Here is a 27831-nt window from a genome sequence, read left to right on the forward strand (position 1 = left end):
TGAAGGAGCGTCGCCATCTTTACGGCAGATCCACCGGTGGGTCTCTTCAGTTCAGGAGCTGCTGAACCGCCTCCAGTGTCTCTCTTTCTGCCCAGAATAACCCTTTCCTGCAGGACTTCCCCCCGTCCCCCAGCACCACCATGGCGGACAGAGAGAACCATGTGTACCAGGCGAAACTGGCCGAGCAAGCGGAGAGATATGACGGTGAGTCCGAGAATAATAAAGAATAATCAGTTGGAGACGAAGCTAAAACACTTCACAGGCACAAAATGGCGGAGGTTTCTCTAGCAGAATGAATCATAAAAAGGTTATAATTGATTGGTGTCGTCTCACAAAGGGAAGTCCCGTGTTGCTCGGCGTGCTTTTGTCGCATGGTTTGGGGTTAGCTGGTGTTAGCTGGTGAGCTAAAGCCAGTCGTTCATTTCCAGAGACAGTTGGCTAATGTTAGCTCGGTTGCTAATTAGCTCAGGTGCTAACTGGCTAGCTAGCCTTTCTTTACCGACACGCGTCACACCATTCAACTGCATTAAGACATGTATTTATTTTTTCAAGTGTTTCTTTATTTCATTTCATTTTTTAATTATTATTATTATTATTATTATTATTATAATACAAGTGTTTAAAGTGTTTTTTCTTTCATGTCTTTTTTTCAATGCTTCTTTCTTCATTATCATTAATTTGTATTTGTTTGTATTTTGTATTATTGTTTTTGTACATCAAACATTATATACATGCAGAAATCTATATACATGTAGATTAAGTCGTTTCAAGGTATCCTTCTTTATACCTTTACTCTACTGCATTTATTTTACAGGTGTAGTCACTAGCTACTTTGCACATTTAGATTATAAATACACAATTTAAATGAAATAATAAATTACTATATACTAGTGTAGGTCAAGCCATCCAGTAGTATAGAAAGTAATAAACCCCTCTTTTACCAATTGAAACATTGGAGAGATTATTGCATGATGATTAATTATAATGCAATCATTTAAGTACATATGGTATTTAAATGTGCCATTCTGCATACTGAGTACTTTTGGTACTATAAGTATATATTTGAAGCCAATACATTTTTTTTGGATGCATTGGTGTTACTTCTAGTATAGTTAGTCAGTAGTACTGTACTTGTACTTAATTGAATAATCTGAGTAATTCTTCCACCTGTGATATCTTATACAGCATTCAAACGTGCAACAGAATTTGAAAAATGAATTCACAAATCGAGCTGATGCTAACCAGCCGCCCCACCAAGCGCTTTTGTATGACAAACAAGTTATAGGGACTCTTGAGAGAGATCTCCATATTGTTTTTGGTGCATTCCCAATTGGTGACATCCCTTTTCAACATCTTGTTTTAAGGTTTGAATCTGTGTTGTAGCTGGAAGTCAGAACCAGAATTCATGTAATCGTCCAACAGTGGGAGATTTTACGTTGTTACAGAAAAAGCAGGGTTTCGTCCAAAGATGCAGATTTTCCCCGTTAAATGTCAAGTGATGCCAGAAAACAATATTTCTGCTAGGCCAAAAACGGTATAATTACTGTGTCAGATGGAGTGTCAGAGACAGCTTGGTTTTTACGTAGAATAAATATGGGATGGATGGAGGCAGCAGGCTGACACTGTGATTTCTGAGTTTCTTTTCCTCTCCTTTGTGCTGTAGAAGAAGTAAAGAAACCGTAGATGTATTTGTTGTTTGAGGTAACCCAATATACTCCGCAGCTTTAAGACATGAAGACACTGTTATTTTCTGCTTCGCTCTGATGCATTATTTTTGCTGGAAAGTGGGCGGGGCTGTCATTTTGTCCGTAATTGACGTTGGCCCCCTCTTACTATATTTTTCTAGAAAAACCCTGTAAAGTATAGAAATAGACAAACAAATGGAAAACCATATTGAGTGACTGAAGTTCACACCAGAGGGTAATACTCAGGACTTTGAAAGAATCCAAGATTATGTTGTTTTTTCTCAGACAATCTACATCTTTGTCCATTCCACAAAGCCAGCTACTATAAGATTTGTTATCGTCTAGTTTTTCTTCGTTCACGGGATATGTGGTGCAGTGATGGCGTATTTTTGTAGGCCGACCACGAAGCTAGCAAAAAGCACTGGATTTTAGATTATTGCAGAAAATAATCTCTGTGGCAAATTAACGTTTATGATACTTACAAGTTTTGTTCAGCAGGATAATCTCCACATATTAACACCACTTTATGATTGATATGAAGTAAAAAGCTAACGTTAGGCTATAAAGGAACAGCACGGTCACATGACTTCACGTCACCACCGCTAAGCTAACGGCGGTGACTGTAAATGCAAATGCAGCAAAGTGCACACGCAGGTTTCCCTTCAACCAATGTCTTGCACTCTCATTGTCTGTAGCTCCCCGAAAGGTCCAGATATTTACCCTGCCTCATATAGAGCCTACACCATTTAAAGAATCAATATTTAATAGCAACAGATAGACTTTGTATGCATAGTGATAGCTGCTGGGTTTGGTTGCTGTTGTTATAAGATGATGTGGTGAATGTATGCATGCTGTAGGATCTTTTTCAAAATAGCTAAGTTGCATTTTTAGGGCGTGAATGCACTGCAGCACATCCTTTATGGACTAACATGACCCCACCACACATTGTGTTGCATCAGTTTAAGCCACATCAAAGTGTGCACACCTAGCCTAGCATATCTTTCATCTTGAAAACGTACTGCACTTGTTATGATGGCAAGAAACCATCGACTGTCTGAGGTTTTTTATAGGAGCCGTCTCATCTGAAGTGAAGAGAGATGCTGATCAGTAGCAGGCACACCCAGCAGATATCTAAAAATACATAAAACACACGCACTAGTTCATTTTAGCACAATTTATTGATCTTTGAATGCTTCCAGTGCACATTTGAACCACTAAAATAGCTGGGAAAATAACTCCATTATCTGTAGGCATGTACATTTTCAATTTGCACCAAAAAACCTTGATGCAAGTTTAGCAAAAATGTCTAATCTCAGCCGAGCTTGACTGGTGACAGTCGGTCTGATAAAGAGAAAAATGATAAAGGCTAATAAATACTGTTCAATCAGCAATGACTGCAGCTTCCACATCTTCAAGTGAGGACCAGTCTCATGCATCAGGATTACAATAACTTAGCTTTTGGCTTTAATTAAAAATGTGTGCGAGAAGCAGGATAGTTAATTCAACCCGGGGGAAATTAGGTGTTGTGATCGTTTGAGAATTGAATAAATACAATATTAAAAAGGTAAATGTAATCACTAAAACAGTGGGTTCATTAGTTTAATTGCTTTATAATAATTAGAATACTTTATTTAGAAGTCAAAATGGGTTGTGTGCTCCATTTTAATATGACAAAAATGCAACGATAACATTTAAATATTTGTACAAACATAAGAAGTTAAAAATAAAAGATTAATTTAAAAAAGAGAATACAAATATTAATACAAACGTTAAAAGATAAGATCAAATGGTACAATTTTAGATGAGTGAAATGTCCAATAACATCAGTTTCAATCTTTTTTCACCCCCAAAAATAAGATATTGAAGCGCGGCGTGTTTCAGGAAGTGCTCGAGTGATTTGTGCGATAGATCGGTGGAGATGCAATGCTGAGAAGTGATTTTTAAAAAGGCGTGGAGGTCAGAGAGAGTGTTTGAGTGCAGGCTGTGGAGGTCAGAGAGTGAGTTTGAGTGCAGGCTGTGGAGGTCAGAGAGTGTGTTTGAGTGCAGGCTGTGGAGGTCAGAGAGTGCAGGCTGTGGAGGTCAGAGAGTGCAGGCTGTGGAGGTCAGAGAGTGAGTTTGAGTGCAGGCTGTGGAGGTCAGAGAGTGAGTTTGAGTGCAGGCTGTGGAGGTCAGAGAGTGCAGGCTGTGGAGGTCAGAGAGTGCAGGCTGTGGAGGTCAGAGAGTGAGTTTGAGTGCAGGCTGTGGAGGTCAGAGAGAGTGTTTGAGTGCAGGCTGTGGAGGTCAGAGAGTGAGTTTGAGTGCAGGCTGTGGAGGGTAAAGTGATCAAAGCTCCTCCTGGCTCTGAAGCTGAAGCATCAGGTTTCTCTGCGCTGCTCTTCAACAGATGACTCCCCGTCTGGAAGCTGCTCTCAGGTTCATGAGCAGCAGGAGAGACTCCATGCAGCATGTCTTTAGCTTACCACGCATAATGCTGTTTATTTAATATACAAGGAAATATCCATGAGGGTGTGTCGTTGCATTTTTATGGAGGAAGGAATAAATATTGGCAAACACACTAGGGCTGAACGATTAATTGATTTTAAATCGAAATCGCGATTTTAAATGATGCAATTATCAAATCGCAAAGCCTGCGATGTGTGTCAGTCATCCACACCAATCAGAAGTGCTGTGCTCCACATGTACCAGTCATTGTTAACCAATCAGAAGTGGCCCGTGATAGGTGATAGACAGATTGATCCAATCACCTGCCAAGTATTTTTGAAAGTGCAATGGCTTCCAATGGAGCTCTCCTAGATGGTGAAACAAAGCATCTGAGTCAGGTTAGTGATGCTCCATCTCATGTTTCTATTACTGATGGTTTCTGAGTCAGGTTAGTGATGCTCCATCTCATGTTTCTATTACTGATGGTTTCTGAGTCAGGTTAGTGATGCTCCATCTCATGTTTCTATTACTGATGGTTTCTGAGTCAGGTTAGTAATGCTCCATCTCATGTTTCTATTACTGATGGTTTCTGAGTCAGGTTAGTGATGCTCCATCTCATGTTTCTATTACAGATGGTTTCTGAGTCAGGTTAGTGATGCTCCATCTCATGTTTCTATTACTGATGGTTTCTGAGTCAGGTTAGTGATGCTCCATCTCATGTTTCTATTACTGATGGTTTCTGAGTCAGGTTAGTGATGCTCCATCTCATGTTTCTATTACTGATGGTTTCTGAGTCAGGTTAGCAATGCTCCATCTCATGTTTCTATTACTGATGGTTTCTGAGTCAGGTTAGTGATGCTCCATCTCATGTTTCTATTACTGATGGTTTCTGAGTCAGGTTAGTAATGCTCCATCTCATGTTTCTATTACTGATGGTTTCTGAGTCAGGTTAGCAATGCTCCATCTCATGTTTCTATTACTGATGGTTTCTGAGTCAGGTTAGTGATGCTCCATCTCATGTTTCTATTACTGATGGTTTCTGAGTCAGGTTAGTGATGCTCCATCTCATGTTTCTATTACTGATGGTTTCTGAGTCAGGTTAGCAATGCTCCATCTCATGTTTCTATTACTGATGGTTTCTGAGTCAGGTTAGTGATGCTCCATCTCATGTTTCTATTACTGATGGTTTCTGAGTCAGGTTAGTGATGCTCCATCTCATGTTTCTATTACAGGGTGAGTCTGAAACTGAAGCTTGACTTTAAAGCAACCCAACGGAAGTTTCATGTAAGTTTAGTTCTTTAACTCGTAGCTCGGGCTGCGGGGTGCTAGAGACGGGAGCACGTTGATACGACCTTCCTAGCCGGAGATATGGCCGCATTTTACAATAAACCTCCGTCAGGTCGCTTAAAAACAAATATCGCAAATCGAATCGCAATATCTGTCAGAAAAATCGCAATTAAATTATTTCCCCAAATCGTGCGGCCCTAATACACAGAACATGAACCAATACCTATCTTTAATATCATTTATTTCTGTGTCTGCACGCTAATGTTAATTCTCCTTCTGCATCTCCTCAAACAGCTCCTTGTGATTTGGTTAAATATCCCCCCTGCTGTTTCTGTGTTCTGTTCATCCCCAGGGAAACGGGTCGTTGTGTAATTAGCAGCTCCTTCAGGGCATAATCTTAATTTTGCTCATGCACTCGTCACCATCGTACTGAATCACCTTGAGATGTCTAAGCAGCGTCACGCATCACATTTCACATTGTCCTGGCTCTGCTCCCTGTATCCCATAATACGTGTCCATAGTTGGTTAATGTGTGCATTCAAAGGGTTAAAGCTCTGCTCCCTGTATCCCATAAGACGTGTCCATAGTTGGTTAATGTGTGCATTCAAAGGGTTAAAGCTCTGCTCCCTGTATCCCATAAGACGTGTCCATAGTTGGTTAATGTGTGCGTTCAAAGGGTTAAAGCTCTGCTCCCTGTATCCCATAAGACGTGTCCATAGTTAGTTAATGTGTGCGTTCAAAGGGTTAAAGCTCTGCTCCCTGTATCCCATAAGACGTGTCCATAGTTGGTTAATGTGTGCATTCAAAGGGTTAAAGCTCTGCTCCCTGTATCCCATAAGACGTGTCCATAGTTGGTTAATGTGTGCATTCAAAGGGTTAAAGCTCTGCTCCCTGTATCCCATAAGACGTGTCCATAGTTGGTTAATGTGTGCATTCAAAGGGTTAAAGCTCTGCTCCCTGTATCCCATAAGACGTGTCCATAGTTGGTTAATGTGTGCATTCAAAGGGTTAAAGCTCTGCTCCCTGTATCCCATAAGACGTGTCCATAGTTGGTTAATGTGTGCATTCAAAGGGTTAAAGCTCTGCTCCCTGTATCCCATAAGACGTGTCCATAGTTGGTTAATGTGTGCATTCAAAGGGTTAAAGCTCTGCTCCCTGTATCCCATAAGACGTGTCCATAGTTGGTTAATGTGTGCATTCAAAGGGTTAAAGCTCTGCTCCCTGTATCCCATAAGACGTGTCCATCGTTGGTTAATGTGTGCATTCAAAGGGTTAAAGCTCTGCTCCCTGTATCCCATAAGACGTGTCCATCGTTGGTTAATGTGTGCATTCAAAGGGTTAAAGCTCTGCGTTAATAAAACACTGATGACAGAAACCTCTCGGAGCTTAAAACCTTTCTCACAAAGTGCCATTAGTATCAAGGGAGGAGGCAGTCCCTTCAGCTCTGATAGAAAACATTTAATTAAATAACAGCTATTAATAGATAAGTATTTGAAAGAAACACATTTTATCTTAGAGTTTAAGGCGATACAAAACTAACCATGGATGAATCCTAAAAAAGTCAAATATGAAATAGACAGAAGTGGAAGAAGTACTCGGATCTAGTACTTGAGTAAAAGAAGAAGTACTCTGATCTTGTTCTTGAGTAAAAGAAGAAGTACTCTGATCTTGTACTTGAGTAAAAGTAGAAGTACTCAGATCTTGAGTAAAAGTAGAAGTACTCAGATCTTGTACTTGAGTAAAAGTAGAAGTACTCAGATCTTGTACTTTAGTAAAAGTAGAAGTACTCAGATCTTGTACTTGAGTAAAAGTAGAAGTACTCAGATCTTGTACTTGAGTAAAAGTAGAAGTACTCAGATCTTGTACTTGAGTAAAAGTAGAAGTACTCAGATCTAGTACTTAGTTACTTCGCACCTCTGGAAATAGAGTTTAATTCTTTGTGTATGGATTCCTTTGCTTTTACTGACTACAATGCCGGCTTACCTTTATGGTTATCAGTAGGTTCACGGATGCAAGGCACCCAATTTTTTATATATATATATATATATATATATATATATATATATATATATATATATATGTATATATATATATTACTTTTTATATAGACTTAAACATTTAGCACGGACGTCAGGACTGGCGGTAATTTCGTGTGAGTGCAGTGAATGGGTCAGATTTCATTTAACGTGCTCACTAGCGCCACCTATGAAGATACCATTTTTGAACAAAAAACAAACGTGTCGTGCACCACAAGTCTAATCGTTATAAGTTCTGCCCACTTCGATTGTTTTGCTAATTAGCATGCTGTGTTATCGAATATGTGGCTCCAGACATTTTAGAGTTTTGTGGCAAAAGGGTGAAAAAGGGCTCTTTTGGTAGCTGTGGTGAGACATTCACATAGTTTGGGTTTAATTCACCAGGGTTTGAGATCGCATCTGCATTCACACCAATGCTATGAATGTGAAGGGTTTATAGTGATTCAAAGAAATAATGCCGTATACTTGAAACTGTGACTCACTCGTAATAAATGCCCCACAATGCTTCAGGGGAACTTTACTGTCCCTTCTTTTTAAAAATAGGAACAATGCATCCCAGCTCTAAGCCCTGCCAAGTATCTGCTCTATGTTTGGTGTCGGGGGTCTGAAGGTAGATTATGTCAGCGGTGGAGAATGGTGTCACCTGTCAGCGGGATTACCCCCCCCCACTCGATGATAAATGATCGAGGTCAAAACATTTAACAGTTGTTGCCGGAGGAAAACTCAACCATGTGGATGAATACAAACTGCAATAGGGCTGCACCATGTGGATGAATACAAACTGCAATAGGGCTGCACCATGTGGATGAATACAAACTGCAATAGGGCTGCACCATGTGGATGAATACAAACTGCAATAGGGCTGCACCATGTGGATGAATACAAACTGCAATAGGGCTGCACCATGTGGATGAACACAAACTGCAATAGGGCTGCACCATGTGGATGAATACAAACTGCAATAGGGCTGCACCATGTGGATGAATACAAACTGCAATAGGGCTGCACCATGTGGATGAACACAAACTGCAATAGGGCTGCACCATGTGGATGAATACAAACTGCAATAGGGCTGCACCATGTGGATGAATACAAACTGCAATAGGGCTGCACCATGTGGATGAACACAAACTGCAATAGGGCTGCACCATGTGGATGAATACAAACTGCAATAGGGCTGCACCATGTGGATGAATACAAACTGCAATAGGGCTGCACCATGTGGATGAATACAAACTGCAATAGGGCTGCACCATGTGGATGAATACAAACTGCAATAGGGCTGCACCATGTGGATGAATACAAACTGCAATAGGGCTGCACCATGTGGATGAATACAAACTGCAATAGGGCTGCACCATGTGGATGAACACAAACTGCAATAGGGCTGCACCATGTGGATGAATACAAACTGCAATAGGGCTGCACCATGTGGATGAACACAAACTGCACTAGGGCTGCACCATGTGGATGAACACAAACTGCAATAGGGCTGCACCATGTGGATGAATACAAACTGCAATAGGGCTGCACCATGTGGATGAACACAAACTGCAATAGGGCTGCACCATGTGGATGAATACAAACTGCACTAGGGCTGCACCATGTGGATGAACACAAACTGCACTAGGGCTGCACCATGTGGATGAACACAAACTGCAATAGGGCTGCACCATGTGGATGAATACAAACTGCAATAGGGCTGCACCATGTGGATGAATACAAACTGCACTAGGGCTGCACCATGTGGATGAACACAAACTGCAATAGGGCTGCACCATGTGGATGAACACAAACTGCAATAGGGCTGCACCATGTGGATGAATACAAACTGCAATAGGGCTGCACCATGTGGATGAATACAAACTGCAATAGGGCTGCACCATGTGGATGAACACAAACTGCAATAGGGCTGCACCATGTGGATGAATACAAACTGCAATAGGGCTGCACCATGTGGATGAACACAAACTGCAATAGGGCTGCACCATGTGGATGAACACAAACTGCAATAGGGCTGCACCATGTGGATGAACACAAACTGCAATAGGGCTGCACCATGTGGATGAACACAAACTGCAATAGGGCTGCACCATGTGGATGAATACAAACTGCAATAGGGCTGCACCATGTAGATGAATACAAACTGCAATAGGGCTGCACCATGTGGATGAATACAAACTGCAATAGGGCTGCACCATGTGGATGAATACAAACTGCAATAGGGCTGCACCATGTGGATGAATACAAACTGCAATAGGGCTGCACCATGTGGATGAATACAAACTGCAATAGGGCTGCACCATGTGGATGAACACAAACTGCAATAGGGCTGCACCATGTGGATGAACACAAACTGCAATAGGGCTGCACCATGTGGATGAACACAAACTGCAATAGGGCTGCACCATGTGGAATAAATAACTAGTTCATTAAATAAATAGAGAAATTAATAAATAAATGGCAAAATAATTAATAAAATAATTCATGTTTAAATAAATAAATACAGAAACAAATACATCTAAGCTTTAATTACATGTATAAATAAATACTAAATATATGTTGTGACTATTTCACTATGTTTTGCTATATCAGAATCAGTGTTTTCGACGTTCAATACCACAACCCCCCCCCCCGTCGACGACGTCGTTCGCGAAACAGAGGGGCTGAACACAGAACTTTGCATGGGCAGCCCTGAGTACCAAACATCGTCTCCTGGTACTCATTTGAGTAACTCACGGAGAAAGTTATGTGCACCCCTATATATAGACTCTTCTTGCACTATTTTATTTGTTTTATGTCCTATATATATTCATGTCGCTCTGTTGGAGGAGACTGTGACTTCAGTTTTTAATTGACATATCTACTAGGGATGGGAATTTGAAAGCAAATTTATATTCGAATATTCAACCCCACAAAAAAACTGTTAACCGAATTTCCGTATCCTAAAAACCTTTTTTAATAATAAATAAATAATCAAATAAATATAGAAACCAAGCCAACTTATCTTTGATATTTTTCTTTCTCCGTCGTATACATTTAATTAATCCATTTGATAATATGTAATCAACTTAAGCACCCCTCCCATTAAAAAAGGTATTCATAACTCATATTCTAATGCCACACATTTAAAGGCGACCTATCATGCAAAATGCACTTTTTGATGTCTTTTATACATCAACATGTGTCCCCGGCGTGTCCCCGGTGTGTCCCCGGTGTGTCCCCGGTGTGTCGGGGAACTCACGCAGTGTCAGAAAATAAAACCCTCTCTCTTTTCCTCCGTACCCAAATCTCTAAAAACGGGGAACAACGGAGCTGATCCAGATTTGCGTCCGATATGACGTAATATCTGAAATGTGGACCCACGGCCCAATCAGAAAGTTGCTATCAGAAACAATGCCCGACTGTTTTGGACGTAATATGGTCGGTGTTTACATTAGCATGGCTAACACTCAGAGCTAACCTGTACTGGAGAGCATGTGTGTGAAGAAGCAGGAAATCAAAAGGAACTCACCTTGTGGTATAACCGGCAAGAGAGAAAGCCTTTGAGCTCCATACTGTTTCAGAGACAATCCTTGATAATCCATGATATGGCGTTTCATCACGGCAGTATTTAGTTTAGACAGTAGCTGCTGGGTCCCGCATGAGCTCAGACCCCTACTTTTTGATTTATCAATTTTTTTTTTTTTAAAGCTTTATACCCCAAATCATCACTTTAGAAACAGGAAGTGAAACAGAGGGGTATGAGGCATGGCTAGAATGGGTGATCTGTTTGGTGTTTGGAGCAAAACACTTCATAGACATGTTTTTTATATTTGTATATATCTGAGACCTATGCTATTGGCTAAAGATAGCATGATAGGTGACCTTTAAGTTATTATTGAATCCTGAATCTGTTCCCCCTGTGTTTGTAGAAATGGTGGAGTCGATGAAGAACGTGGCCAGCATGGACGTGGAGCTGACGGTGGAGGAGAGGAATCTGCTTTCGGTCGCCTATAAGAACGTGATCGGAGCCAGAAGAGCTTCATGGAGGATAATCAGCAGCCTGGAGCAGAAGGAGGAGAACAAAGGAGGAGAGGACAAACTAAAGATGATCAAGGAATACAGGAAAACGGTCAGAAACTGTTCGTTATAAACTCTGGGTTCTAGCTCCAGGAGATAGTTTAGTTTATTTGTTTATAGTGTCATGGACAGTCCCCATTGATCTGTCACAAAGAACAGTAAAAGGGGTTAATCAAGATGTATATAAAACACAAGATCAATAAACAAACGATAGCTAACATTTCCCTACAGTTTAAAGCTCCTTTTGTGGGACAGAAAAGTAACCTGTGTGGTGTTGTTGTTGTGCAGGTGGAGAAGGAGCTGAAGTCAATCTGCAACGACATCCTGGACGTACTGGACAAACATCTCATCCAAGCCGCAGTTTCGGGAGAATCTAAGGTTTTCTACTACAAAATGTACGTATTTAAAAAAACATTTTATAATACAAATACTCTGCCACATCATTGTGTGTGTGTGTGTGTGTGTGTGTGTGTGTGTGTGTGTGGTGTGTGTGTGTGTGTGTGTGTGTGTGTGTGTGTGTGTGTGTGTGTGTGTGTGTGTGTGTGTGTGTGTGTGTGTGTGTGTGTGTGTGTGTGTGTGTGTGTGTGTGTGTGTGTGTGTGTGTGTGTGTGTGTGTGTGTGTGTGTGTGTGTGTGTGTGTGTGTGTGTGTGTGTGTGTGTGTGTGTGTGTGTGTGTGTGTGTGTGTGTGTGTGTGTGTGTGTGTGTGTGTGTGTGTGTGCTCCCGCACTCATTATTGTGCACTAAATGCAATGTATTGTTTTTCTGAAGCTGAGAATCCCTTTCATTTTATTTTTTATTGACTGTGTGCGTAAACGGAAGTATTTCAATACCGTTTGAACAATATTGTAATCTTTTTAATTCGGATCCTTGGCCCATTTCTAAATGTCCCGTCAGTTTAGGTGTGGCTGAAAGTCCAAATCTTCCAGTAGAGAATAAATAAAATATTATAGGAGTCATATTGTTGCCCTTCCATTGGCTAACACATTATACGTGATAGTCTAATGGCGCATTTCCACTACACGGTCGGCCTCGGCCACACTCGGTACGGCTCGGTACGGCTTGGCCGCGTTGGGCCTTAACAGGGCCGACTCACTTCATGCTGCGCTTCCATTACAGTTTAGGAACTGGGGTAGTTACTATAGTAACGCAGTGTAGGCGGAGCCGTGACGTCATCTTCAATGAGAAATCCAGAAACACAACTTAGCTGTTAGCACTCAGAGCTCACAGCTCCTCATATCTGTTCAGAAACTAGACAAAAGTTAAACAAGTACAAACCACAGACTGCCTGTGTCATGGTGAATACAGTCGCTGCTTTATTTATGTCTGTAGGCCGTTGTTGTGAGTGTGGACGGTCGGAGCATATACTGCGTTAGCTTAGCCAATCTCCATTTAGAAAACAAGCATTTTAAAAGGTGTTTCTCCTGCCGTCTGTCTGCAGACTTGACAAAGCATTAATTCATGGTTTTTACTAACCGGTATCAGTATGTTGTTACTTCGGCATCATTTTGAAACGTGTATTACAATTAAATCACGGTCAAATATGTCCATCTTGTTGTAGTTCTAGCCCTCTTGCCAGCGCTCCTCTCTCTAGTTTAGCATACTCAGCCCGACTCAGCCCTGTTTGTTGGCCCCGATAGAACCACAATTTTCTAGGGCCAGAAAAAAGGTGAAAAAGTGGCCCCGCGCCGTGCCGCGCCGGAACTAGGCCTAGTGGAAGCACAACCAAATAAGGGGACGGCACGACACGGCACGCTTAAAGCGAGCTCCGCGCTGCAGTGGAACTGCGCCATAAGGGGCGGGATATCTCTAAGCTGGTTGACCAATCACAACAGAACCGTCCAGCTAACCAATCAGAGCAGACTGGGCTCTGGTTTCAGACAGAGGGTGAAAAGAGGAGCTGCAGCACAGGCAGTATGAGAAAAGAGCTTTCTGAACATTAAAGCATGGAGACATGTCCCAGGAGAGTAAAGTGTCTGAAGATGATAATCAGATATATTTTGGTTTCATTTGAGTGCTCGTTAAATGTGCAAATCAACTATTATCATTACTGGTAAACAAACAGCTCGTGTAAATATTTAAAAGGCTCGTTGAGCATCACGCGTGTTAATTGTAGGGGTGCAACAATTCATGCTCGTGTCTAAAACTGTATACTAGTGGACATTTATTTCAGTACTGCAGGTTTGTTGACAGGTGGTAAGTAGTGGAGTACAAATACTTCATTATACTGAAGTACATGTTTCTGGTATCAGTACTTTACTCCACTACTTATTTTTCTGACGACTTTTTACTTTGACTTCTTACATTTTGAACACAAATACCTGTACTTTCTACTTCTTACACTTTGAACACAAATACCTGTACTTTCTACTTCTTACATTTTGAACACAAATACCTGTACTTTCTACTTCTTACATGTTGAACACAAATACCTGTACTTTCTACTTCTTACATGTTGAACCCAAATACCTGTACTTTCTACTTCTTACATGTTGAACTCAAATACCTGTACTTTCTACTTCTTACATGTTGAACCCAAATACCTGTACTTTCTACTTCTTACATGTTGAACACAAATACCTGTACTTTCTACTTCTTACATGTTGAACCCAAATACCTGTACTTTCTACTTCTTACACTTTGAACTCAAATACCTGTACTTTCTACTTCTTACACTTTGAACTCAAATACCTGTACTTTCTACTTCTTACACTTTGAACTCAAATACCTGTACTTTCTACTTCTTACATGTTGAACACAAATACCTGTACTTTCTACTTCTTACATGTTGAACCCAAATACCTGTACTTTCTACTTCTCACATGTTGAACACAAATACCTGTACTTTCTACTTCTCACATGTTGAACCCAAATACCTGTACTTTCTACTTCTTACATGTTGAACCCAAATACCTGTACTTTCTACTTCTTACATGTTGAACCCAAATACCTGTACTTTCTACTTCTTACATGTTGAACACTAATACCTGTACTTTCTACTTCTCACATGTTGAACTCAAATACCTGTACTTTCTACTTCTTACATGTTGAACACTAATACCTGTACTTTCTACTTCTTACATGTTGAACCCAAATACCTGTACTTTCTACTTCTTACATGTTGAACTCAAATACCTGTACTTTCTACTTCTTACATGTTGAACACAAATACCTGTACTTTCTACTTCTTACATGTTGAACCCAAATACCTGTACTTCTACTTCTTACACTTTGAAACCCAAATACCTGTACTTTCTACTTCTTACATGTTGAACACAAATACCTGTACTTTCTACTTCTTACATGTTGAACCCAAATACCTGTACTTTCTACTTCTTACATGTTGAACACAAATACCTGTACTTTCTACTTCTTACATGTTGAACACAAATACCTGTACTTTCTACTTCTTACATGTTGAACTCAAATACCTGTACTTTCTACTTCTTACATGTTGAACCCAAATACCTGTACTTTCTACTTCTTACATGTTGAACACAAATACCTGTACTTTCTACTTCTTACATGTTGAACTCAAATACCTGTACTTTCTACTTCTTACATGTTGAACCCAAATACCTGTACTTTCTACTTCTTACATGTGAACTCAAATACCTGTACTTTCTACTTCTTACATGTTGAACACAAATACCTGTACTTTCTACTTCTTACATGTTGAACCCAAATACCTGTACTTTCTACTTCTTACACGTTGAACCCAAATACCTGTACGTTCTACTTCTTACATGTTGAACACAAATACCTGTACTTTCTACTTCTTACATGTTGAACCCAAATACCTGTACTTTCTACTTCTTACATGTTGAACACAAATACCTGTACTTTCTACTTCTTACATGTTGAACACAAATACCTGTACTTTCTACTTCTTACATGTTGAACCCAAATACCTGTACTTTCTAACTTCTTACATGTTGGAACATCAAATACCTGTACTTTCTACTTCTTACATGTTGAACACAAATACCTGTACTTTCTACTTCTTACATGTTGAACCCAAATACCTGTACTTTCTACTTCTTACACTTTGAAAACCAAATACCTGTACTTTCTACTTCTTACATGTTGAACCAAATACCTGTACTTTCTACTTCTTACAGTTGAAACACAAATACCTGTACTTTCTACTTGCTTACATGTTGAACTCAAATACCTGTACTTTCTACTTCTTACATGTTGAACACAAATACCTGTACTTTCTACTTCTTACATGTTGAACCCAAATACCTGTACTTTCTACTTCTTACACTGTTGAACACAAATACCTGTACTTTCTACTTCTTACATGTTGAACACAAATACCTGTACTTTCTACTTCTTACATGTTGAACACAAATACCTGTACTTTCTACTTCTTACATGTTGAACCCAAATACCTGTACTTTCTACTTCTTACATGTTGAACACAAATACCTGTACTTTCTACTTCTTACATGTTGAACACAAATACCTGTACTTTCTACTTCTTACATGTTGAACTCAAATACCTGTACTTTACATTAATACTTCTCTACTTCTTACATGTTGAACACAAATACCTGTACTTTCTACTTCTTACATGTTGAACACAAATACCTGTACTTTCTACTTCTTACATGTTGAACACAAATACCTGTACTTTCTACTTCTTACATGTTGAAACCAAATACCTGTACTTTCTACTTCTTACATGTTGAACACAAATACCTGTACTTTCTACTTCTTACCTGTTGAACCCAAATACCTGTACTTTCTACTTCTTACATGTTGAACCCAAATACCTGTACTTTCTACTTCTTACATGTTGAACCCAAATACCTGTACTTTCTACTTCTTACATGTTGAACCCAAATACCTGTACTTTCTACTTCTCACATGTTGAACACAAATACCTGTACTTTCTACTTCTTACATGTTGAACACAAATACCTGTACTTTCTACTTCTTACATGTTGAACACAAATACCTGTACTTTCTACTTCTTACATGTTGAACACAAATACCTGTACTTTCTACTTCTTACATGTTGAACCCAAATACCTGTACTTTCTACTTCTCACATGTTGAACACAAATACCTGTACTTTCTACTTCTTACATGTTGAACTCAAATACCTGTACTTTCTACTTCTCACATGTTGAACCCAAATACCTGTACTTTCTACTTCTCACATTTTCCAAACAGGCTGGTTCCTTTAGTTTGAATGTGTGTTTGGTGGCGTGATCATTATTATTTAGAGTCATTGCGTGCCTATTGATTTGAACACGATCCGTGTATCCATCATTTCCTGGTCTTCTCTAAAGAAGAGGGACCAATGAAAACGTTGTCATGTTGCCGTTGTTCAGCATGGAAACATTCATTAGCTAACAATGACATTATTGTTCTATTAATATAAAGGGAGGTCAGGTACTCTTTAAAACAGCTGCTAGTTATGGGTACTTTTTACTGAAGTACATTTCAAAGCCCTCTTTACTTTGACTTGAGTAAAGAAGTTTAGTCAGTACTTCTACTTTCACCAGAGTATTTCTAAACACGAGTATGTGTACTTCTACTTGAGTAAAGGATGTGTGCACTTTTGCCCTCTCTGTTTGTTGATGTCTCTGTTCTGTTGTGTTTCTCAGGAAGGGAGATTACCACAGGTACCTGGCAGAGTTTGCCACCGGTAACGACAGGAAGGAGGCAGCAGAGAACAGTTTGGTTGCGTATAAAGCTGCGAGCGACATCGCGATGATCGAGCTCCCTCCAACGCACCCCATCCGCCTCGGACTGGCCCTCAACTTCTCAGTTTTCTATTACGAAATCCTCAACTCGCCGGACCGCGCCTGCAAGTAGGTGTTCACGTTCAAAACTGACCTTTTTTAACCCCGTTTTGGTTTCACGACACATTTAGTATCGTGAACACCTGCTGGTAGCGTTAAATATTTTTTAAATGTTTTTAGAATTGTATTTTAGTTTTAATTCTAAAATGGAGCAACTGTGATTAAGGAGCGTTCTGATTATAATTTAATTCAGATTTTGCACAAAACTCTGAGCTCCTCTGCACTATTTCCCACTGAAGCTCTCCCAGTGCCAGCAGAACATAATAATACATTAAAAGAATTTTGAGAAAAAGTAAGAATTGAGAGAAATTCAGGATTTTGAGAAAATGTAAGAATTTTGAAAGAAATTGGAGAAAAAGTCAGAATTTTTCAGAAAAAGCCAGAATTTTTCAGAATTGAGAAAATGTAAGAATTTTGAGAGAAATTTAAGAAAAAGTAAGAATTTTGAGAGAAAAAGTAAGGATTTTGTGAAAAAGTCAGGATTTTGAGGAAAATTCAGGATCTTTAGAGAAATTTGAGAAAAAGTCAGAAATTTGAGAAAATTGAGAAAAAACCCAACAAATTATCTTTTTTAGTTTTGACTACTTCCATTCTTGAGAGGATCATAAATACATGGATCCTGAGATTGAAGCTCAAGCCTAACGGTGCGTCCTCTTCCCTCTCAGGTTGGCGAAGGAAGCGTTCGACAATGCGATCGCAGAGCTGGACACGCTGAACGAGGACAGCTACAAGGACTCAACACTTATCATGCAGTTGCTACGTGACAACTTAACACTATGGACCTCAGACGTGCAGGGAGATGGTGAGAGGAAAAACACTCATTAGATATAATACGGTATATTATAGAATATGCAGCGATATATGGGAACTATATTTATTAGCTTTTTTAATCCATTTTAATATAAAAAGCCGCTGTCCTTTGTCAGGGTTGTGGGTTCAGACTCGCCTAAATTAGTTTACTAAGAAATCCGTAGATTGCGGTTACATTGCACTTATTTGTTATTTATATTTATTTAGCAAGCCAGCCGGGCTGCTTATAAAAAGATGAACAATAACAACTTTGCTGCTCCCGTTCGTCACTGCCATATATGGGCGTACATGTCATTTCCTGTCTCAATAAAGCAACAGCGCATATTCAAATGACAGACTTTATATTTAATCCTATTGTAATAAACAACGTATGTAGATTTAATCAAAGGCATTTAACAAATAATCAAACAATTATAATCCTCCTGAAGTCAAATGGCTCTGAGTGATGATATTGTAGGAATTGTAGGACAGAATACTCACACAGTTACTAAGCAGCTAACAGCTAGAAGTGGGAAGTTACTGAAATGCTGCCTTTTTAAAATCAGGAAAAGGCACTTAAAATATTAAGATATTCAAAACTATGACGTCTCATTTCACAATATTGATATCAAACCTATATACATTTTTTTTATTATTATTTCTTCCACTCACAGCTAATTTATTATAAAACAATTAACAAAACTTGAAGCTGCTTGATGCAAAAGAGCAGGGAGAAGAAAGGCTTATTTGACCCCAAACTAGAAAATAGTGGTCTCTCAATCACAGCTCACTAACCAATACTTGCAGTTATATCAAAGATCACAAGTCAAACATCTACCATCAACCTTACCTGACATGTTTATTACCAATTATTCTTATTTTAAAACCTTTTCTTGAACCTAAACATGTCCGTACCGCCCTTTCAATCATCCGGTCACTCTAACCCCAAATTCAGAGCCTTTTTTTCCTCCAATTTACAAAAAAACATACATTTTCTTTTTGTCAGAATCCCAATCGTTTCTTGGTTTTTGTCAGATATGTTGGGCTTTTCTCGAGCTCATATGTTTCCTAAAGCTCATATGTTTCCTAAAGCTCATATGTTTCCTAAAGCTCATATGTTTCCTAAAGCTCATATGTTTCCTGAAGCTCATACGTTTCCTGAAGCTCATATGTTTCCTAACGTCGGCCTCTGGAGTGAGCTCATATGTTTCCTAAAGCTCATACGTTTCCTAAAGCTCATATGTTTCCTAAAGCTCATATGTTTCCTAAAGCTCATATGTTTCCTAAAGCTCATACGTTTCCTAAAGCTCATACGTTTCCTAAAGCTCATACGTTTCCTGAAGCTCATATGTTTCCTAACGTCGGCCTCTGGATGCTGGTCTTTCACATCTTTGAATCCCAACTCAACTCAAGACTCAAACACAACCTCACTTTCCCCTTCGTCTTTCTCTCCTCTCTCTGGAGCTCTCTCCCTCCTCTTCATTGTAGAAGTGCATTTTGTAAGTCATTCTTCCTGTCTGACTGTCTGTCTCACCCCTCTATCCCGTCTCACCCCTCTATCCCGTCTCACCCCTCTATCCCGTCTCACCCCTCTATCCCGTCTCACCCCTCTATCCCGTCTCACCTCTCTATCCCGTCTCTCACCTCTCTATCCCGTCTCACCCCTCTATCCCGTCTCACCCCTCTATCCCGTCTCACCCCTCTATCCCGTCTCACCCCTCTATCCCGTCTCACCTCTCTATCCCGTCTCTCACCTCTCTATCCCGTCTCACCCCTCTATCCCGTCTCACCCCTCTATCCCGTCTCACCCCTCTATCCCGTCTCACCCCTCTATCCCCGTCTCACCTCTCTATCCCGTCTCTCACCTCTCTATCCCGTCTCACCCCTCTATCCCGTCTCACCTCTCTATCCCGTCTCACCTCTCTATCCCGTCTCACCTCTCTAACCTCTCTATCCCGTCTCACCTCTCTATCCCGTCTCTCACCTCTCTATCCCGTCTCACCTCTCTAACCTCTCTATCCCGTCTCACCTCTCTAACCTCTCTATCCCGTCTCACCTCTCTATCCCGTCTCACCCCTCTATCCCGTCTCACCCCTCTATCCCGTCTCACCCCTCTATCCCGTCTCACCCCTCTATCCCGTCTCACCCCTCTCTATCCCGTCTCACCTCTCTATCCCGTCTCACCCCTCTATCCCGTCTCACCCCTCTATCCCGTCTCACCCCTCTATCCCGTCTCACCCCTCTATCCCGTCTCACCCCTCTATCCCGTCTCACCTCTCTATCCCGTCTCTCACCCCTCTATCCCGTCTCACCCCTCTATCCCGTCTCACCCCTCTATCCCGTCTCACCCCTCTATCCCGTCTCACCTCTCTATCCCGTCTCTCACCTCTCTATCCCGTCTCACCCCTCTATCCCGTCTCACCTCTCTATCCCGTCTCACCTCTCTAACCTCTCTATCCCGTCTCACCTCTCTATCCCGTCTCTCACCTCTCTATCCCGTCTCACCTCTCTAACCTCTCTATCCCGTCTCACCTCTCTAACCTCTCTATCCCGTCTCACCTCTCTATCCCGTCTCACCCCTCTATCCCGTCTCACCCCTCTATCCCGTCTCACCTCCTCACCTCACACACTGCTGCCTTGTTCTTTAGGGTTACCCACAGATCAAATGGAAAACAAGCTGTAATTTAATGTAAAAAGTGTTATATTTTCACCGTTTTGTGCATGAATGAAACTCGAGTGTCAGCAAGTCAGTAACGGTCTCTTTCAGGACTCTTTAAAGTAGAGACACTACATGTATACTCCTGAACATCAGCATGAGAGGACTCTTTAAAGTAGAGACACTACATACTGATATACTCCTGAACATCAGCAGGAGAGGACTCTTTAAAGTAGAGACACTACATACTAATATACACCTGAACATCAGCAGGAGAGGACTCTTTAAAGTAGAGACACTACATACTGATATAGACCTGAACATCAGCAGGAGAGGACTCTTTAAAGTAGAGACACTACATACTGATATACACCTGAACATCAGCAGGAGAGGACTCTTTAAAGTAGAGACACTACATACTAATATACACCTGAACATCAGCAGGAGAGGACTCTTTAAAGTAGAGACACTACATACTGATATACACCTGAACATCAGCAGGAGAGGACTCTTTAAAGTAGAGACACTACATACTGATATACACCTGAACATCAGCAGGAGAGGACTCTTTAAAGTAGAGACACTACATACTGATATACACCTGAACATCAGCAAGAGAGGACTCTTTAAAGTAGAGACACTACATACTGATATACACCTGAACATCAGCAGGAGAGGACTCTTTAAAGTAGAGACACTACATACTGATATACACCTGAACATCAGCAGGAGAGGACTCTTTAAAGTAGAGACACTACATACTGATATACACCTGAACATCAGCAGGAGAGGACTCTTTAAAGTAGAGACACTACATACTGATATACACCTGAACATCAGCAGGAGAGGACTCTTTAAAGTAGAGACACTACATACTGATATACACCTGAACATCAGCAGGAGAGGACTCTTTAAAGTAGAGACACTACATACTGATATACACCTGAACATCAGCAGGAGAGGACTCTTTAAAGTAGAGACACTACATACCGATATACTCCTGAACATCAGCAGGAGAGCACTCTTTAAAGTAGAGACACTACATACTGATATACACCTGAACATCAGCAGGAGAGGACTCTTTAAAGTAGAGACACTACATACTGATATACACCTGAACATCAGCAGGAGAGGACTCTTTAAAGTAGAGACACTACATACTGATATACACCTGAACATCAGCAGGAGAGGACTCTTTAAAGTAGAGACACTACATACTGATATACACCTGAACATCAGCAGGAGAGGACTCTTTAAAGTAGAGACACTACATACTGATATACACCTGAACATCAGCAGGAGAGGACTCTTTAAAGTAGAGACACTACATACTGATATACACCTGAACATCAGCAGGAGAGGACTCTTTAAAGTAGAGACACTACATACTGATATACACCTGAACATCAGCAGGAGAGGACTCTTTAAAGTAGAGACACTACATACTGATATACACCTGAACATCAGCAGGAGAGGACTCTTTAAAGTAGAGACACTACATACTGATATACACCTGAACATCAGCATAATGTCTTCTTTTTTATAAACGATAGTGAATCCAATCATTACATTTAGACTCACAGTACTTGCGGACACCTTCCACCACACTCACTGTGTGTGTGTGTGTGTGCAGAGTGTGTGTGTGTGCAGAGTGTGTGTGAGATGTGAACTTATTGGAGTGTGATATATAACGGCTGAAGTGCAGTAACAGCATGTTTCTCACGTCTCTGTTAGCCGCGGCGCTAACGAGTCGCTCTTTTCTATTTTAATCACAACGGGTTCTCAGGGCTTTTTGTTCTTCGTGCCTCTAAACTCTAATCACACGGATGGCTGTGCTGTCTCCATGGAAACCTTTATTAGAAACTACAGGTTCACTTTTTACCCCCCGAAACACAGCCGAGCATCGAAGCTAACTAGGGATGTCCCGATCACCTTTTTTTGCTCCCGATCCGATTCCGATCATTTGATTTTGACAATCTGCCGATACCGATTTTTCCCGATCCGATCTTTATGCAATGCATTAAGAGAAAAAAAAGGTAACAGATAACGGCTGGTCATCCAACGCGATGAATTCAGCTATCTTGGCTGTTATTCTTTTGGCCTTTTCACTGTTCTGGGGCAGTTTCTCTTTCCTTTTAAAAGTCTCTGAAAGTGTCGGTTGTTTCAGTGCCGTTACCTGAGTGGCCGCTGTGTACTCCTCGTGTTGTTGTTGGTGTTTGTATTAGATTGGTCGTGTTGAACGTAGCTCTGTTCTTTCCACCACGCGGAACCTCCGCCTTGCAAACATTGCATCTGGCTGTTACACTGCCTTCGCTTTCAATTTTATAATACTTCCAAACTCCTGACATTTTCTCTGTCCCGACTCCCGAGGCACCGGCTGAACGTAGCCTCTCGTGACACCGGCTGAACGTAGCCTCTCGTGACACCGGCTGAACGTCTCGTGACACCGGCTGAACGTCTCGTGACACCGGCTGAACGTAGCCTCTCGTGACACCGGCTGAACGTAGCCTCTCGTTACACCGGCTGAACGTAGCCTCTCGTTACACCGGCTGAACGTAGCCTCTCGTTACACCGGCTGAACGTAGCCTCTCGTGACACCGGCTGAACGTAGCCTCTCGTGACACCGGCTGAACGTAGCCTCTCGTGACACCGGCTGAACGTAGCCTCTCGTGACACCGGCTGAACGTAGCCTCTCGTGACACCGGCTGAACGTAGCCTCTCGTGACACCGGCTGAACGTAGCCTCTCGTGACACCGGCTGAACGTAGCCTCTCGTGACACCGGCTGAACGTAGCCTCTCGTGACACCGGCTGAACGTAGCCTCTTGTTAGCTTACTGCTACTATTAGACACTGCGCCCACTCTGTTGCCAGATTTGAGAGAAATAAGCAACCAGGTCTATGAAAACAAGCCCAAAAGAAGCAACACATACATGATGTGTAATTTTAAACCAATACTAAGGCCTCAGGATGACTTTTCGTGAACATGGTCATTTTTGTTTTGTAACATTAAATAAAATAAGAAAAACATTTTATTAAAAAAAAAAAAAAAAGAAAGAAAAATTCCGATCCCCGATTTTTTTCTCTCGATTCCGATCTTTTGAAAATCACGTGATCGGCGCCGATCCCCGATCACGTGATCGGATCGGGACATCTCTAAAGCTAACCGCTAACTGCATGTTGGGATGTCTGTTTCAGGATCATTTTAGAGCGACTAACTACAAACTGTCGTATATATTTATTTACTTTGAAACAAAGGAGCTGCATGACTAATGAATATTATCTTGTTAATGTTTGAAATAACCCTGTGAGCATTTTCTTTCTCGACTATATTCATTAAACATCTTCATCACTTTTAACCAAAAAATAATCTAGTGGTTAAACTGTTTAAGAAAAAAGTAGATTTCTCCAACAAATGATAAGAAGTTGTTTATCCACAAGGAACAAAATGCTCCTCAATAACATCTAAAGATATCACATATGGAAGACATTTTACTGCAGAATTACTTACGTTTTTAAATGTAGGATTCTTACTTTCAACGCAGTATTTTCACCTTGCTCTGTCCATAATCTGTGTATTTCTTCCTCCTCTGATTAAATATAAACATCAATAACACGTTGTTTGTTTCTGTCGTTGTCTCTCAGGTGAAGAACCGAGCACAGAAGCAACGCAAAACCCCGAGGAAGAGACTCAGTGAGACGGGACAACAAGAAACACGCCGCCTCCTCCTCTCCCTCCATCTTTCTCACCCTTTCTCCCCATATGCATGTCATGTCTGAACCCCCCCCCTCTTGAGTTTTACCTTTTTTTGACGACTCATATTTGCAAGCCTGTACCCTTTAAGTCCTCTTTTACTGTTTTTCTTTCTTTCTTTGCCGTTATCATCTGTTGCCAAGTGCGCTCGCCTGTATCCGTAACACACGAGAGTTATTTAAAGACTTTGCGGTTAAGCTTGTTTTGTTTTTTTGTGTGTGTGTTTATGAACAATATACTGTCCAATTTCAGTTTGGAAATAAAGCATCGGTGGTGGTGGGAAAACATTTAAAGGGATGTGTTAAAGCTTTGAGTGCCCTCTTTACGTACCTGCTCCTTCAACACATCAATACTTCTTATTTTTTTAATAACAAACGACATGTCCCTTTTTCCGGTTAAACAGCATCTTCTGACCTCTGTTCTCATCCAAGTGTTCTGCTGCCAAGCTTTTGCTAATATCAGATAGTTAGGTAATGGCTTTTTAGCAGGAACATGCGTGTGTGTGTGGGAGGGGAATGCTCAACACTCTTGATTGTAATGTAAATGCAGTTTTGCATTAACCACCTATTGTTTAAAAAACAAACAAAAAAAAGTTTGGGAAATAAGAGGCCTGCTGTACTCCCCCCCCCCCTGACTCTTCGTCCATCCTCTTCCTCCTCCTCATCTCTTCCTTCTGTTCGGTATGTGTAACGTGAATCTGATTTGTACTACTGGATATTCTCACCGGAGCCACAAGTACCATCTGTATTCTTACTGAAACACAGCATGGAAATAACATTAAACTTCAAAATGTAAAATGTTACCGAGGTGTTCTCTTCTGTGTGTGGTTTGGTTTTCATCCACTAGATGGCAGTGTTTGAACGAGTACTGCTTCTGGTCGAGATGTAATGCTGTGGCTTTGTACCGTGTTCAAATGTATAAGAAAGTCATGGTATAGTATTTTGATAAAAAGTAATAGTGTCGAAAAAATGTATACCATTATAGTATGTCCAAAAGTGTAAAAGTCTTAGTTTAGAAAGTGTAAAAGTCGTAATATATTAAGTGTAAAAGTCTTAGTATAGTACGTGTAAAAAGTGTAAAAGTCATAGTAAGTCAAAAAGTGTAAAAGTCATAGTAAGTGTAAAAAGTGTAAAAGTCATAGTATAGTAAGTCAAAACGTGTAAAAGTCATAGTATAGTACGTCAAAACGTGTAAAAGTCATAGTATAGTAAGTCAAAACGTCTAAAAGTCATAGTATAGTAAGTCAAACCGTGTAAAAGTTATAGTATGTGTAAAACGTGTAAAAGTCATAGTATAGTAAGTCAAAACGTGTAAAAGTTATAGTATGTTAAAGTCATAGTATAGTAAGTCAAAACGTGTAAAAGTCATAGTACAGTAAGTTAAAATGTGTAAAAGTCATAGTATAGTAAGTCAAAACGTGTAAGTCATAGTATAGTACGTCAAAACGTGTAAAAGTCATAGTATAGTAAGTCAAAACGTGTAAAAGTTATAGTATGTAAAAGTCATAGTATAGTAAGTCAAAACGTGTAAAAGTCATAGTATAGTAAGTCAAAATGTGTAAAAGTCATAGTATAGTACGTCAAAACGTGTAAAAGTCATAGTATAGTAAGTCAAAACGTGTAAAAGTTATAGTATGTGTAAAACGTGTAAAGTCACAGTATAGTAAGTCAAACGTGTAAAAGTCATAGTATAGTAAGTCAAAAACGTGTAAAAGTCATAGTATAGTAAGTCAAAACGTGTAAAAGTCATAGTATAGTAAGTCAAAATGTGTAAAAGTTATAGTATGTGTAAAAGTCATAGTATAGTAAGTCAAAACGTGTAAAAGTCATAGTATAGTAAGTCAAAACGTGTAAAAGTTATAGTATGTGTAAAAAGTGTAAAAGTCATAGTATAGTAAGTCAAAACGTGTAAAAGTCATAGTATAGTACGTCAAAACGTGTAAAAGTCATAGTATAGTAAGTCAAAACGTGTAAAAGTTATAGTATGTGTAAAACGTGTAAAAGTCATAGTATAGTAAGTCAAAACGTGTAAAAGTCATAGTATAGTAAGTCAAACCGTGTAAAAGTTATAGTATGTGTAAACCGTGTAAAAGTCATAGTATAGTAAGTCAAAACGTGTAAAAGTCATAGTATAGTACGTCAAAACGTGTAAAAGTTATAGTATGTGTAAAACGTGTAAAAGTCATAGTATAGTAAGTCAAAACGTGTAAAAGTCATAGTATAGTAAGTCAAACCGTGTAAAAGTTATAGTATGTGTAAAACGTGTAAAAGTCATAGTATAGTAAGTCAAAACGTGTAAAAGTCATAGTATAGTACGTCAAAACGTGTAAAAGTCATAGTATAGTACGTCAAAATGTGTAAAAGTCATAGTGTAGTCAGTCAAAACGTTTAAAAGTTATAGTATGTGTAAAACGTGTAAAAGTCATAGTATAGTAAGTCAAAACGTGTAAAAGTCATAGTATAGTAAGTCAAAATGTGTAAAAGTCATAGTATAGTGAGTCAAAACGTGTAAAAGTCATAGTATAGTACGTCAAAACGTGTAAAAGTCATAGTATAGTAAGTCAAAACGTGTAAAAGTTATAGTATGTGTAAAACGTGTAAAAGTCATAGTATAGTAAGTCAAAACGTGTAAAAGTCATAGTATAGTAAGTCAAAACGTGTAAAAGTCATAGTATAGTAAGTCAAAACGTGTAAAAGTTATAGTATGTGTAAAACGTGTAAAAGTCATAGTATAGTAAGTCAAAACGTGTAAAAGTCATAGTATAGTAAGTCAAAACGTGTAAAAGTCATAGTATAGTACGTCAAAACGTGTAAAAGTCATAGTATAGTAATTCAAAACGTGTAAAAGTTATAGTATGTGTAAAACGTGTAAAAGTCATAGTATAGTAAGTCAAAACGTGTAAAAGTCATAGTATAGTAAGTCAAAACGTGTAAAAGTCATAGTATTGTACGTCAAAACGTGTAAAAGTCATAGTATAGTAAGTCAAAACGTGTAAAAGTTATAGTATGTAAAAGTCATAGTATAGTAAGTCAAAACGTGTAAAAGTCATAGTATAGTAAGTCAAAACGTGTAAAAGTCATAGTATAGTACTTCAAAACGTGTAAAAGTCATAGTATGGTGAGTCAAAACGTGTAAAAGTTATAGTATAGTAAGTCAAAACGTGTAAAAGTCATAGTATAGTACGTCAAAACGTGTAAAAGTCATAGTATAGTAAGTCAAAACGTGTAAAAGTTATAGTATGTAAAAGTCATAGTATAGTAAGTCAAAACGTGTAAAAGTCATAGTATAGTAAGTCAAAATGTGTAAAAGTCATAGTATAGTACGTCA

At 39.8% G+C, this 27831-nt stretch overlaps 1 protein-coding gene across 1 annotated transcript; it reads left to right on the top strand.

Annotated features, from left to right (window-relative positions):
* LOC117490066 (14-3-3 protein epsilon-like) lies at positions 1 to 25306 on the top strand. The gene is made up of 6 exons (XM_034139655.1): positions 1 to 204; positions 11344 to 11543; positions 11780 to 11886; positions 17111 to 17317; positions 17974 to 18110; positions 24396 to 25306. The coding sequence occupies exons 1-6, from the start codon at positions 141 to 143 to the stop codon at positions 24446 to 24448; spliced, it is 768 nt and encodes a 255-aa protein (XP_033995546.1). The 5' UTR covers positions 1 to 140; the 3' UTR covers positions 24449 to 25306.
* The last annotated feature ends 2525 nt before the right edge of the window (positions 25307 to 27831 follow it).

The sequence above is a fragment of the Trematomus bernacchii genome, unplaced genomic scaffold (assembly GCF_902827165.1).
Source record: "Trematomus bernacchii unplaced genomic scaffold, fTreBer1.1, whole genome shotgun sequence".
Classification (NCBI taxonomy): domain Eukaryota; kingdom Metazoa; phylum Chordata; class Actinopteri; order Perciformes; family Nototheniidae; genus Trematomus; species Trematomus bernacchii.